We start from the raw sequence: 14,428 nt of genomic DNA, 5'->3' as shown, positions 1-14,428 counted from the left end.
TGTCACACACACACACACCATCCAGAACATTCAAAATAAATTTTTAGAACGTCATCCTTTCAATTCACCTGTATGAAACAAGCTCCCTTAAGGGACTTATGATGAAATAGTAAGAGAACCAGAATTTCTATCTATGTATTTACATATTCTATATCTATATGTACATAGATATGTACTAAAGTTACAATTTGTCAAAATAGCTTTCTTTTATGCAGATAAAACAAAGTAACACTGAAGACAAAGCATGAATGCCTTGAAGGAGGTAATAACCACCATTCTCCCTAGTCATACACCTCAGCTTTGACAATGAAGACATTATGTGTTTCTTGAAGATTATTCAAAAGAAAACGCTCAAAATGGGTTTTGTAAATCATTTATTATGATTGAAAGGAAAGAAAATGATAGGAGACAAATATGACAATTAAACATGTTAACATTATTCTCTTGTAACCAATCATAATAACATACTTTGAATATTTTAAAATAAAATTTTCACATCATCAGTTACAGAAAATTGATTTCTTTCCATCAAAATATTTTATCTCTGCTCTATCAAAAATAAATGCCAAGTCTATGGCACTACAGTTTAAGCCTTCAGTACTTGTTTAAATTAGAAGGTTGTGGGTGGGGGTGGGGGCTTACCAAATAGTGAATGAACTATTGCTGGCGAAGAAGATCCTCACACATATGTCACAGCTCTGCCAAGCCTCTGGCTCACCAACCATGGGTGATTAAACGCTTTTCAGGGAATTTAGAAACTGTACTGTATGCTAGGCAAAAAGCTGCTGAGAGTTTTCCCAAATTGCTAACTGGTTTATTCTCAAAAACTAATTTGCTTACTCAGTGAGCGGTTATGGCTCAAAACATGCAGGGGAAATGGGCGATAGACGTGTATTTGGTGGAGCTCTTTAAAATCCTCTTTTAATTATTACCAATAAAGCACAGAATTACTTATGCAATGTATTTCTTGGCTCTGTCCCTTCTAAGGATACTCAAACAGGACGGAACGGTGAAAAAGGCTTCGTGTGAGAACAGTGCACTGCCGTAGGGAGAAAGCAGAGAGAGAAGCAGGAAGGCTCTGCCGACACAGCCACTCAGCAGCTAACACTTTTCTCAGGTTGGTTTAAAAAAAAAGACACACAAAGTGATAAATATATATTCAAAAATAAATACAAATATTCTACACATAAATAAAATTAAGTGTATTTGTGATTGCTATTAAAATTAAACATTTTTATGATATAATTTTCATGTCTTATCACAGGTTCACGTTTCGTAGGAATACTAATGACGCGGTGTTGACACATCCCGGGATACACAGACCACTTACACAACTCAGTAAAGTAATACTTTTCAAGGCTCTCTCAACTAAAATTTTACCTCCTTGGCAGTAAAAAATTCTTTTTGGACAAAAGAATTATTTTAGCTTTAAAAATACTATTGGAAATGTATTTTCAAGCTATAATTAGGAAGGATGGTATGAAGGGCAAGGCTTTAGGGATTATCTTTGTTTTCAAAGATCCGATTTCACACAGCAAGGTCAAAATGACCCAGCTGCAAATGCAATGAAAGTGGGCAATATTCCAGAGCGCATGGGCTACGCTGACAGCCAAGAAACGTCAGGAATCGCTGCCTCATTTTAAACTTTACACCCCAGTGATCTGCAAAGGTGACAGGGGATACTTTTAATACCACATAGGAGGTTCTGGTTACCTAACTCATGTTTTCTCACATAATAATTCACGGAGCCAAAATATTTATTGCACTTGCTCTAGAATTTTACCCCTGCACATCACCCTGCAGCTGTTTCTTACATTGTGTATGCCAGTTTTTCCAAACTCCATACTACTCAGTAAAAGCACATTTAATTACAGTACTTAATTTTTGGCAGTCAGCATTTCCAGCCAACTAGTTTATCAAGTTGGAGTTTTGTATCTCCCTTTCTGAAGATTTACAGAACATTCAAAACAAAAGAAAGAACAACCGTAGTGCACAACGCTTCTGATGGGAAAGTCGAAGGGAGAAGGACAGATGTACTGTAACCCATTTGCTCTAAGAAAATTACCATGTTGGCAAATCTTACGTTTGTTTCATGCCTAGTACTCATTTGCATATTTAAGAATCAAATAAAAGCGAGTAACCCCCAATACTGTTACAGTCAGGAATACCAGGATGGGGCACCATGCTGCCCTAGTGTGCAGCCGACACAGCCACCACACAGTGCACGAGAGAACATTCCAGATCTTCACTTTCAGAGCAAGGTGGGGCCTTTGGTTGGTCTACTGTTTGTCAGAGGCGGCTGGCTTCCCATGGCCCTGGCTTGCGGTCCCCCAGTCCGGGCTGAGAGGAGAGCTGGAGCAGAGAGGTGGTGGAATGCTGCCTTTTGCTGATGAAAGTTGTTTATATAACTGGCAATCAAAAGAGTGATTTCAAGAATCTAAAACAAGAAAAACAATCGTTACGCTCCTGAGAAGTTCTCATCACTTCAGAAAGACAGTGAAGGGTTGGCCATGGGCGAGCCTGCCTTGCACGTGTCCGGGCTCCCAGCACTCATTTCTCTTTAGCCCAGACAGCAAAGTGCTACACGTGCCGCACCATCACAGCACCAACACGTTCTCCGTAAGCCAGTAGAGTGGAACTCAAAAATACAGAAATTTAGTGGCAACACTAGGAAACGTGACAGTCATTGGCAAAACTCTATCAATGTCTCAAAGCCATGTGTAAGCAATTCAGCATATCATTTCCACTCTTTATTTAAGCTAAAGTACTGAATGTGCCATGATCTGCATTAGTGGCTGATGGGCTTTACTTAAGTCCAGACTTAATTAAGAAAGCTGTCTGCCATTTTTTTAAAAAAGCTTCAGATTCTGAAGAAGTATAGTCTCTTTTAGTTGACAATTTTAAGACAGTTTAAAGTTTTAGGAAAATTGATTTTCCATTCTTTATACTAAAGCTATAATCACATATTGGAATGTCACCTTTTTATTTACTGTCTTTACTTACAGACATTACAACTATATAGTTTATTAAAGATAGTAAAAGAACTGGTATGCCTTAATTATAAAATCCTGCTACTTCCTGTAGTGAGTCCATGAAGTGAATAACCCCAGGTAAATAAGTTAATTTGTATAAAGTACCTGACAATCTAACTTACACCATGACCATTTGTTTTTAACCTTCTGTATGCCAGGCACCATGCTAAATACTTTACAAACGTCCTTCACTGAACTCTCAAGACAAAAAAAAATAGGTGGCATCACATTCTTAGTTGAAGAAATCAAGGCTTCGAAAGATGAGGTAAGCCAGTGTTCTCGTCCATGGGTGTTTGATTATAAATACTGTCTTTCTCCCACCTGGAGCACAGTCTTTGCTCCATAAATGTTTCAATGAGAAAAATCTAGCATAAAACATTTGGCACAAAGGCTTCCACTCACCTTGGGCTTTGCCATGGCAAAAAGTAACTTCTCTGTTGGTTTGTCCTTTGAATGTGTATTGTTGATGACTACCATGAAATCATCCTGATAGCCTCCAAAGGTCATTAGACTCTTGTACACATAGCTGACTATTAACCTCTTCAAAGAGAAGAAAAAGTAAATATGTTATATACCCTTTATTTTCAAAGAAAACAAGAAATTGTTAATAACATATATCCCATTAAAATACTGATATTAATTGTGGTATAACACAAAAATTATTTTCTAAAATGAAATCTATGATTCAAATAGATAGTAGTGTTACAAACTTTATTTAGGCATTCTCTACCTTCACAATTAAAGTACATTTTGATCCTGAAGCAAATATAACTCACTACCACAAAAATTAGAAAATAGAAGAAGAAACTATAAAGTACTTATATTCCACTATCCAGGAGCAAATAACAGTTAATATTTTTTGTATGCCATTTCAGAAATCTCTCTTATATGCATTAGGTTGAATCATAAGAAAATGACACTTTTTATGTTCAAAATGGTTAACTATTAGCAAATCTGTTTTGTTTCACTCTGAGAGATTAATTCTGATGTATATAATTACAGTATCATGCACACTGTTTCACCTTCTCCTTTTTTTTTTTTTTAAAACTTAACAGCATAATGTGGACATCTTTCCATGACAACTAAAGTACTTGGCTGAGGCTCACTAGGCTAATCCTCCGCCTGTGGCGCCAGCACCCGGGTTCTAGTCCCAGTTGGGGCACTGGATTCTGTCCCAGGTTGCTCCTCTTTCAGTCCAGCTCTCTGCTGTGGCCTGGGAGGGCAGTGGAGGATGGCCCAGGTCCTTGGGCCCTACACCCGCATGGGAGACCAGGCTTCGGACTGGCACAGTGCGTCGGCCACAGCGGCCACTTGGGGGGTGAACCAACGGAAGAAAGACCTTTCTCTCTGTCTCTCTCTCTCACTGTCTAACTCTGCCTATCAAAAAAAAATAAAATAAAGTACTTGTATATTCTCTGGTTTCTCTTCAGATCGTATAAATCTTTCATCTTTTACTAAAGTACTTGTATAATATCATTTTAAATGATTTTATAGGCAATTCCTTATTTAGTCAATCTCTTATTACAGTATATTTAAATCATTTTTTATTTTTCACTAACTTTAGCAATACTCCAGTGATTGCTTCTGGAGTTATTTCATAAGGCGTATAACTAATTATTGTTTTGGTTATAAAATCAAACAACAGGAATTGCTAGTTCAAAGAATAGGGACGATTTTTAAGTACTTAAAATTAAAAAAAATTATTTGAAAGGCAGGCAGATTGGGGCCAGCGCTGTGGCGCAGTGGGTGGAGTTGCTGCCTGCAGTGCCAGCATCCCATATGGGCACCGTTTCGAGTCCCAGCTGCTCCACTTCTGATCCAGCTCTCTGCTATGGCCTGGGAAAGCAGTAGAAGATGGCCCAAGTCCCTGGGCCCCTGCCCCCACATAGGAGACCTAGAAGAAGCTCCTGGCTCCTAGCTTCAGATCATCTTAGCTCCAGCCATTGCAGCCAATTGGGGAGTAAACCAGTGGATGGAAGACCTCTCTCTCTCTCTCTCTCTGCTTCTCCTATTATGTAACTCTTCCAAATAAATAAATAAAAATCTTAAGAAAAGAAAAAAAAAAAAGAAAAAGGCTGGCAGAGAGCGAGGGAGGGAGACAGAGAGAGAGAGAGAGAGAGAGAGATCTCTCATCCACTGGTCTACTTCCCCAATTCCTGCTTTAGCCAGGGCTGGGATAGGCTAAAGCCAAAAGCTGGGACTCCATCCTGGACTCCCACATGGGTGGTAGAGGAGAGACCTAAGCACTTAAGTTGTCAACTGCAGTCTCCCAGAGTGTGCATCAGCAGGAAGTCCACTCAGCAGTGGAGTGAGGACTACAATCCAAGCTCTCCAGTATGGGATGCGGGCCTCCTAAGCAGTCTTAACCACTGCACCAAATGCCCACCCTAGGGCAATTTTTGAAAATGTTTTCAAATCTCCTCTTCAAGATTATACCTATCTACCTTCCCAGCAGTGCAGCCTTGCTAACCTGGAATCACTTCCTTCTTTTAAATCACCGCAGCCTGACTCAAGAAAAGTCGAATCTTGCTGTTCTAGGTTTACTAATTAATTACTAGTGAGAGTAACATTTTCAAATACATTTATTGACTGTTTTATTTCTCCTGTGAATTGCCTTGGCTAATTTGTGTACTGATATGCCCATAACTTTCTTGGTGCTGAATAAGAATCAGTGTATATCAAGAATACCAACGTTTTGTCATATATGCAACAAATATTTTTTCCAACTGTGTCTATAAAACAATTTTTAAGGTATGACTAAGAAACGTATAGCCTAAAAGGAAAGAAATCTGTACACCTAATGCAAGACCGAGCAGATCATTCCAGCACCAAGTGCCTCTGCGTCTGCTCCCCAGCCTGCATGGTTGCCTCCTGGGACAAGGGGGAAGAGAACTAAGGCAACTCAAGGACTTGAAGTCATCGGTTTGATAATCTATCTACAAGTTACCCATTCAAGAAAGCTACTTAGAAAACATAAAGTCATTTGAAAAAGTATTTTTAGCAATTCTAAGAGGAAATGATAACTCACACCAAAGGATAGCTTTGTTTCCAAAAAATTTTACTCATCTCTGTCTATAGCTACAGATAAGAGAAGCACATTATACATATGAATTTAACAATTCCTGCCCAGCAGATTAATAATAATAATTTTTTACTATATAACCCATACATGAAATAAGTTGGAAAATACTGTTTCAGACAAATGAACATGTAGAAACCATAGTTTGATTGTACTTTTAATTATGTGGTAAGATATTATATATGTTCAAGCGAACTGGTGGCATTATGGGAAATTATAGAAATTATGTCACAGAAGTCTTAGTCAAACTAAAGTCTATTTTAATGATACATTAAATATTGTTACTTTAGGGGTCGGCGCCATGGCTCACTTGGTTAATCCTCTGCCTGTGGTGCTGGCATCCCATATGGGTGCCGGGTTCCAGTCCCAGCTGCCCCTCTTCCAGTCCAACTCTCTGCTGTGGCCCGGGAGTGCAGTGGAGGATGGCCGAAGTGCTTGGGCCCCTGCACCCGCATGGGAGACCCAGGAAAAAGCACCTGGCTCCTGGCTTTGGATTGGCGCAGCGCCAGCCATAGTGGCCACTTGGGGAGTGAACCAGAGGAAGGAAGACCTTTCTCTCTGTCTCTCTCTCTCACTGTCTATAACTCTACCTGTCAAATAAATAAATAAATAAATGTTACTTTATATTGGAAACAATCTTCCTAACACCTAAAAAATGGTTGTCTCAGCCATCTCAGGAGAAAAACTATAATTGCAATTTAATCATGGTAACTCAATATTTTTAAAAAAGATTTAGTTATTTATGTGGAAGTTAGAGTTACAGAGAGATAAGGAGAGAGAGAGAGATCTTCCATCTGCTGGTTCACTCCCTAGATGGCAGTATGACTGGAGCTGGGCCAGTCAGAAGCCAGGAGTAGGGAACTTCATCTGGGTCTGCCATGTAGGTGGCAGAGGCCCACCTTCCACTGCTTTTCCCAGGCCATTAGCAGAGGGCTGGATCACACAGTGGAGCAGCCAGGACCTGAACTGGCACCCACATGAGATGCTGGTGTCACAGGCAGAGGCTTTACCTTCTACACCACAATGCCTACCCCAATATTTTTCTTATACACAATAGATGATCCACCTTATCTCATTTTAAAAGATTAAGCTATAACCACAGTTGTATTTGTAAAATGACTATTCATTTGGTAATGTTAGGAAAAATGTGTATGAGAAAATTAGATCAAGATATCATTACTGGGGCTGGTAATGATCAGCCCAGCTCTGACCATTGCAGCCACTTAGGGAGTGAACCAGCAGATGGAAGACCTCTCTCTCTGCTTCTCCCTCTCTCTGTTACTCTGCCTTTAAAATAAATAAATAAATCTTTTTTAAAAAAAGATATCATTACTTCCTGTTTACCATATAATGATCAATGGAAACAACTGACTCAACGCAAAAGTTTAGGGTTGAATCTTACCATGGAGGTGTATTCCAAGATGCTTAAACCATCCTCATGTATAGCCAGCCAAAGGAAAGTACTTCCTAGTGACGACGGAGTTATGGGCTATGATAGGTGAAAAATACACTTGATTACAAATGCTAAGCAAAATTACAGAAATATTTTAGTCTACATTCCAAGTAACATTTTCCATTATACAACAACAACTTATCATTAAAAGTCTCTCTCAGGGGCAAGGTTGTGTGGTATAATGAAAATATAGTGAGTTTGATATTGGGAGAGCTGGGCTGGAGACCCAAATCTGCCATTTGGTTATGTGCGCATTGCACAAGCTATTAAGTCTCTCTTTAGGCTCAATTTCCTCCTCTACAATGTGAGAATGATAATGTTAATATGTTATTTTGCTTTTGTTTCATGAGGTGAATAGTTGACCAAGCTTTCAGGGTTTCTATGATAACCACAATCCTAATGAAACAAAAATATATTGATAACCTTAAGATGTGTAAAGGATTATTGCAATTGTATACTTCCCCTGAAAGTTTATTAGAGCCGAAGTTCAATGTCTAGTATAAAGATAGAATAAAAAGAAAATATAAAACTATGTGATCAGTAATAATGACAAAAATTTCTACCAAATTTTTATTGCAAAAGCAATGAAATTATATTAAAGATCTCCCACTGCTAAAACCCAATGAAAATCCCTGAATATCTTTGAGCATTTCATAATGATTGTTTTGTTGTTAACAACTAAAATTCTAACAAAAAATATTTCTCTTAAATCTTATAAAAGAAAGTCAAGACTACAATGGAACTAGGATGAACCTTGTACTATCTTTATACAGTAAAACTTATCAGAATCCCCAAAATTAAAAACTAGGTTACAGTTTATCTACTGAGGGTTATTTACAAAGGATAGGCAAGCATTAAGCATTCAACTCAAGTGCCCATGAGCAGATAAATGGATAAACAAAATGTGACATAGATACAATGAAATATTCAGCCTTAAAAAGGAAAGTAATTTTGACACCTGCTACAACATGAATAAACTTTGAAGCCGTTATACTAATTGAAAGAATCCAGTAGCACAAGAACAAATATTGTATGATTCCTAGTCTATGTGGCACTGAGAGTAGTCAAATTTACAGAGGCAGAAGGTGGCATGGTGATTGTGAGGAGCTAGAGCATAGGAAAGAATGGCGAGTTAGCTTTAATGCATACAGAAGATGCTGGTGATGACAGTAGCACAACAATGTGAATGTACTTAATGCCACACAGCTGGACACTTTAAGATGGCTAAAGTGGTAAATTTTATGTTGTGTCCATTTTAACACACACACACAGAGGGACACCTTAGGCAAACAAAGGAGGTAACTCCTGACCTCCACGGGTTATAAAGGAAGAAAAATACCTGTTGTGAAACATGAAACCCAATAGTCATTATTTAATAATAGCATGTTATGTCAGCAAGCACAGAATATATTATCAGAGAAGAGAAAGACAGAAACTGACTATATAAGTTGAATTACATTCAATCTCTGCTATCATGAGAATTAAATTTTGTCTGTTATCAGAAAGTCACTACAAGCTTTTCAAGGCTTCTTCCCAGTATGCCAGTTGTCTACTTCTGGACCAGTTCAAAGGAGCAGCCTTCTTGGCGTCAGGGGAGAAACAGTACCCTACAACCTTGCATACTAATTCTTATGATGGGAATAATTTACCTGGCAGTAATAATAGAACATCTGTCAACCAGCAAAATTACACAGTCAAATACCACAAATGTCATCTGGCCCTAGTCAACAGGCAACATTTTGCACTGGTTGCCATGAGCAGAGTAAAATAATCAGTTTTCTGCATCCAAGGACACCAGAGTCATATGAGAAAATCTTCTCCATTTGTATCTATGAAATCTGTTCTCTTTATATTAATAAAAACCTCTAAAAAGGCTTTTCCTTGTCACCATTAACAAACTAGGTACCCATAGACCAATAAAAGGAAAAGGAATTGGAATTGGATTTTCTTGATTGGCTGGGACTTGTATTCAACTAGGGGTGTGTTCAGTTTCCTGCGAATACAGAGAGATATGTAGGAAGGATAGATACCTGAAAAAAAAAAAAAAAAAAAGGATTCTGTTTGGAGGAAGAGTTAGTATACAGTACTTCGGTCAACTACAGTTAATGTCAGCTCCCTGAATATAACATTGATTTTACACATGTTTAAAAATACTAACCTTACCATCTTTCTGTTAACCTAGCATACAGCTTTCAGTTCTATAGCAAAAATAATTTCTTGCCTAATAAAAGGGTCACTCAGCTTCCGAGTTAGAAGGTATGTTAGATTTGATTTGTCTGGTCCATCTGTGTTCATAACAGATGAGGAATCCGAGATCCAGAGAGGCTCACCGATAGTTGCTGCACAACTATCAGCAAACATTTATTACAATAATAATTATGTGCAAAGCATTATGATGGGCACCAGAGGAGGATTTTAGGGTCAATGAGTCTATACTCTCAAGGAGTATGCGACTTCATAGTGAGACTAAAACACAGAGAAATATAGCACAAGACAGGATGTGCACTAAGACTCTGAGAGAGTAAAAAGTGACCTGGTGGAACAGACACAAGAATTAGAAAGTGTGGTCTCTCCCCTGGGGAGAGAGCTGGCCCTCCTTAGCAGGTGTGTCTGCTTTCTCAGTGTGTCTGCAGCACTCTGTGTCACTCTTAACCATGTTTACCACACAGCGGCTCGTTTACAGATCTGCTACAACCCTGGACTAGAGTAAGTGAAGCAGTCCCGCAAGTACCAGTACAACCTATCTGAAACTGTGGGTTTATGGATTCCTCAGAGCTTAGCTCAACGGCAGACAGAACTCAATCTTAAGAAAATGAGCAAATGAGTGAGTTAGTAAATGAATGAATGAATGAATGAATGAAGAGAAGAAAGCAGGACTCAAGTGGTTACAGACCTGTGATTAGCCCAAGGAGTCTAAGCAGTGGTTTAGGGTTTGGGGAAAGTTGAGCAGAGGGGAAAAGATGGAGACGCTTTCCTGCTCTTTCCCTAGTGTCCCTCTACTGTTTTCTTCAAATTCCTGGGAATTTCTCTGTTTTTAAAAAAGCAAAATACACTAAATCTTGGGGCAAATCTGGTCGATTATGTAAACTAAGGTTCTTATTTTGCATCTCCCTCCCATTCATTCTTACTTTTGCAAGAAACAACTTGGCACCAAAGAACGGCCATTTTCTGGCTACGGTCAAATAAATGCGCACACAGTCAGCCGCACTGTGTCCCCGGAGGGCCACCCATCTAGTGGACAGTCTCTGGCAAAGTTGCCTAAAAAAAAAAAAAAGAAAGAAAGAAAGGAACCAAAGCAAAAACATACGCAGTACATTATCCTCCCAAGATGGAGTTCTCTTTGAGCCAGTTCTGCACACAACTGTTGAAGGGCAGGCGTAACCCAGATGTGGCTCTCATCTCAACCTTGACTACCTTTTGTCCTTTCTGGAGCCTTCCTTCCACCAGATTCTCAGACCATCAGTGCTCTCAGCATGACCTAGGGACTATTCCTTACACGTCCATCTCCCACCCCCTGGTAAATTTAAACAATCTGAACAGCTGACATCAAGCCTTAGTGTAAATTAGTTTAGAAGGTAATTTCTCAAGGTATTATTTTAATTTTTGAAGAAAAGTACAATAAGTAGAACCCCTGATGAATCCTTAATGGCAGAATTCTAGGTACCGCCACTCCTGGCTTGAAGAGATGTGGGATGCAGGGAGAAATTTCAAATCACAAAGGCAACCGATTATTCTACATGACAAAAGGCTGATGTTTAATGTTTCTGTTTTGAAAAACTCATGGTAAATTGGAGTTGCCTCTATTTTTTAAAACTAACCAGCTTTTCTTTATAGCACTTTAAAATCGAAACTCCAAAAAATAGAGTTAACTGGGGCTGGTGTTGTGGCACAGCAGGTTAAGATGTTGCTTGTGACAACAGCATCCCATTTTGGGGTGGTGGCAACTCTCCTTCAGATTCAGCTTCCTGGAAGGCAGCACAAAATGGCTCAAGTACTCGGGCCCCTGCTACCCACGGAGAGACCAGGAAGGAGTTCCTGGGTGCTGGCTTCAGCTTGGCTGGACCTGGCTATTGCAGCCATTTGAGAAGTGAACCAGCAGATGGAAGGTGGGTTTCTCTCTCTCTCTCTCTCTCTCTCTCTCTTGTTCTGCACTTCAAATAAACAAATAAGTAAATATTCATAAAAATTGAATTAATTAATTATTCTGAGAGACAGAGAGCAAGCTTCCATCCACTGGTGCACTCCCCAGCTGCCTGAACTAGTCAGGGCTGGGTCGCGGCTGAAGCTGGGAGCCTACCTAGACCACAATCCCAGTTTCCCATATGAGTGACAGGAACTTGAAACATCATTGCTGGTGGAGTAAAAGTAGAGCCAGGAATTGAACCCAGGCACTATGGGACAGTGGCATCCAAACCAGCAGCTTAACCACTAGACCAAATGCCCATTCCAGCTGAGTTTAATTAAAACTATATTAAAAGTCTAGACTAAGAAGAGAGTTTATTTTTATTTCAATTTGTGGACAATGGAATATCATGAGATAAAAAAATTTTGGTAAATACTTCATAATAGACATTACTGTCCAATTTCACCCCCCTCATTTATTATTTGGATTAATTTGGACAAGAATGAAATAAAAGTAGATTAAAATGAAAAGTAGACCTAAATTAAGGTAGATTATTTTCATTAAAATTTAAAAAGATAGATTCTAAAGCTTTTGGATATGTCTTAAATAAGAATATTTATAACTTCTTGGTGCTCAATAATATTTAAAAATCTTGAGAAAATAATTGCAATTTTTGCACCTTAGAAATTTGAAAAGAAAAATATTACTAAAAAACATTAATGTGACACCACCCTCTACATAGTTACAAATATTCCCTTACCTTAACTGTTCTTCAGAGCAGCCATCCCTATATCTTTTAGGATAAAATTTCTCTATGACTTGTTTTAGGGTTTGATTTGTTTTGCACTGGTTAGTAACATGTCCTGCTGGAGTTGAGAAAGGCCTTTCAAAATCTCCAATCTCTACCTAATTGGAAATCCAAAAAAGAGAAAATATTAGCGCCAATGAGAGCTTTTAAAAAGAAAATCAGTTTTACTTTTTCTAAACATTCTTTGTAATCATCTAATACCTAAATCTGTGTGATTATGGAGTTTAAACTCACACACAAGAACTATTATTCAATCCAAATTTCATTTAAATTCTAATTCTTTTTTTAAGATTTATTTATTTACATGAAAGGCAGAGTTTCAGAGAGGCGGGGCGGGGGGGAGAAAGAAGAATTCTAATTCTTAAAAAGTCTAGAAATATTTCTGTTCCATTTCTACACTAACCTCCCTAAGTTACTGATGCTACCTAGCAGCATTCATTGAAAGCGCTACTTTGCTATTGTCTATAACATAAGACAATTTTTCATTTTAAGGTACCGTTTTAATTGCTAATGATAAAGTGAATTTGAAGTTACAAATAAAAGGCAGAAAAGTTGTACTTTTTAATGGTTTCTATGGATTGTAACAGATGCAATATAACTATATTCTCATTACTTTTTTCCTAGATTTTCTCCATAAATGCTATTGTATTGACTCTTTCAGTTCCTTCAATCTTCTCTCTCTTTTGATACAAGAATGTTCAACTCTTTTATTTTTTTTTTAAGATTTATTTTATTTACTTGAAAGACAGAGTTACACAGAGAGAGGAAGAGACAGAGAGCTTCCATCAGCTGGTTCACGCCCCAAATGGCCACAACAGTATGGCCCTGCCTGAAGCCAAGAGCCAGGAGCTTCTTTTGGGTCTCCCAAATGGGTGGCAGGGCCATCTCCCACTGCTTTTCCTAGGCCATTATCAGCGAGCTGGATTGAAGTGGAGCAGCAGGAACGCAAACCGGCACACATATGGGATGCCAGTGCTACAGGCGACAGCTTACCTCGCTACGCCACAACGCCGGCCCCTAGAATGTACAACTGTTATTTCTACAAACAAACCACACAGATACCATCCTCTACCAGAACATTCAATTACCTACCCACCAACTATCAACTCACCTGTCCATCTATTCATTCAAAATAATACTGAGTCCATATTATAAGTCAGGCATTGTGTGAGAAAGGAAATAGTTGACCATAGTCCCTACTTCCACGGAGTTTGCCATCAAGTAAGGGAGACTGAGACAGACAAATATTTGTGATAAACTGAGCTAAGTACCTTGTATAGGCTACCAAAAAGGGTTTAAGGAAGAGGAAACTTTGGGGGACACTCAGGTGAATGTCTTTCTGAACATTCACATCATTCCTATTGTACTCTCCAACAAACAGAAGGAAGACTCTACCACGTCTGGAATGGTCTCACAGAGGGCCCTGGTATCTCCAGCCTCTGCCTCCAGGTAAGCTATTAGCCAACTGGTAACTGTGATGCTGACCCCCAGAATTCTTCTTTTCCAGTTCATAACCTGATCAGTTACTATGTAAGTCTTCAGCCAGCCTTTGTGCTTACAGTCTATTCTTAGGACTTTCTGGGTTCTTTGATCCAGTTTCTTGGCTGCTTGTCTTGGCTTTGCTGTTTAGTTCCCATGCTTCATTTCCCCTTGTATCCGTCAGTACCCATCTCCTACCTAGTCAACTACCCTTTTTAATTTCCTTACACCAAATAAAGCCCATACACTGTCTCTTCAAATATACTGAAATCCTTCCTCCCAGAGGTAGCACTCCCACAGCTGTCTGTGAAATCTGAGATCAAGACTTAACCTCCAGGGATGTGGCAGCTGGCCAAATAATGGTTAAAAAAGCTGTAGACTACTCATGGCAAACTTGTCTCATAGGGAAGTCTTTAATGGTATGTCCAAGTTCAGCATCTCCCTTCTCAGTGTC

The 14,428-nt window shown here is 38.9% G+C and overlaps 1 protein-coding gene across 4 annotated transcripts in view; it reads right to left on the bottom strand.

The window, feature by feature from the left end:
* Positions 1 to 601: 601 nt before the first annotated feature.
* Positions 602 to 14,428, bottom strand: part of PLEKHH2 (pleckstrin homology, MyTH4 and FERM domain containing H2) — a 106,900-nt gene continuing 93,073 nt past the window's right edge. For 2 of the 4 annotated variants that reach the window (XM_062209350.1, XM_062209351.1), the window contains 5 exons: positions 12,448 to 12,593; positions 10,693 to 10,822; positions 7,514 to 7,600; positions 3,435 to 3,572; positions 602 to 2,437 (listed from right to left, as the gene is read on the bottom strand). In XM_062209350.1, coding sequence (XP_062065334.1) covers positions 2,252 to 2,437; positions 3,435 to 3,572; positions 7,514 to 7,600; positions 10,693 to 10,822; positions 12,448 to 12,593 — 687 coding nt within the window. In that variant the 3' untranslated portion in view covers positions 602 to 2,251. Of the gene's footprint in view, positions 2,438 to 3,434; positions 3,573 to 7,513; positions 7,601 to 10,692; positions 10,823 to 12,447; positions 12,594 to 14,428 lie in introns of those variants that run through there. The other 2 variants (XM_062209352.1, XM_062209354.1) reach the window with 2 other exon arrangements.

Source organism: Lepus europaeus, chromosome 13 (genome assembly GCF_033115175.1).
Source record: "Lepus europaeus isolate LE1 chromosome 13, mLepTim1.pri, whole genome shotgun sequence".
Lineage (NCBI taxonomy): Eukaryota > Metazoa > Chordata > Mammalia > Lagomorpha > Leporidae > Lepus > Lepus europaeus.
The sequence above is the reverse complement of the archived record's forward strand: the minus strand, read 5'-3'. Positions and strand labels throughout refer to the sequence as shown.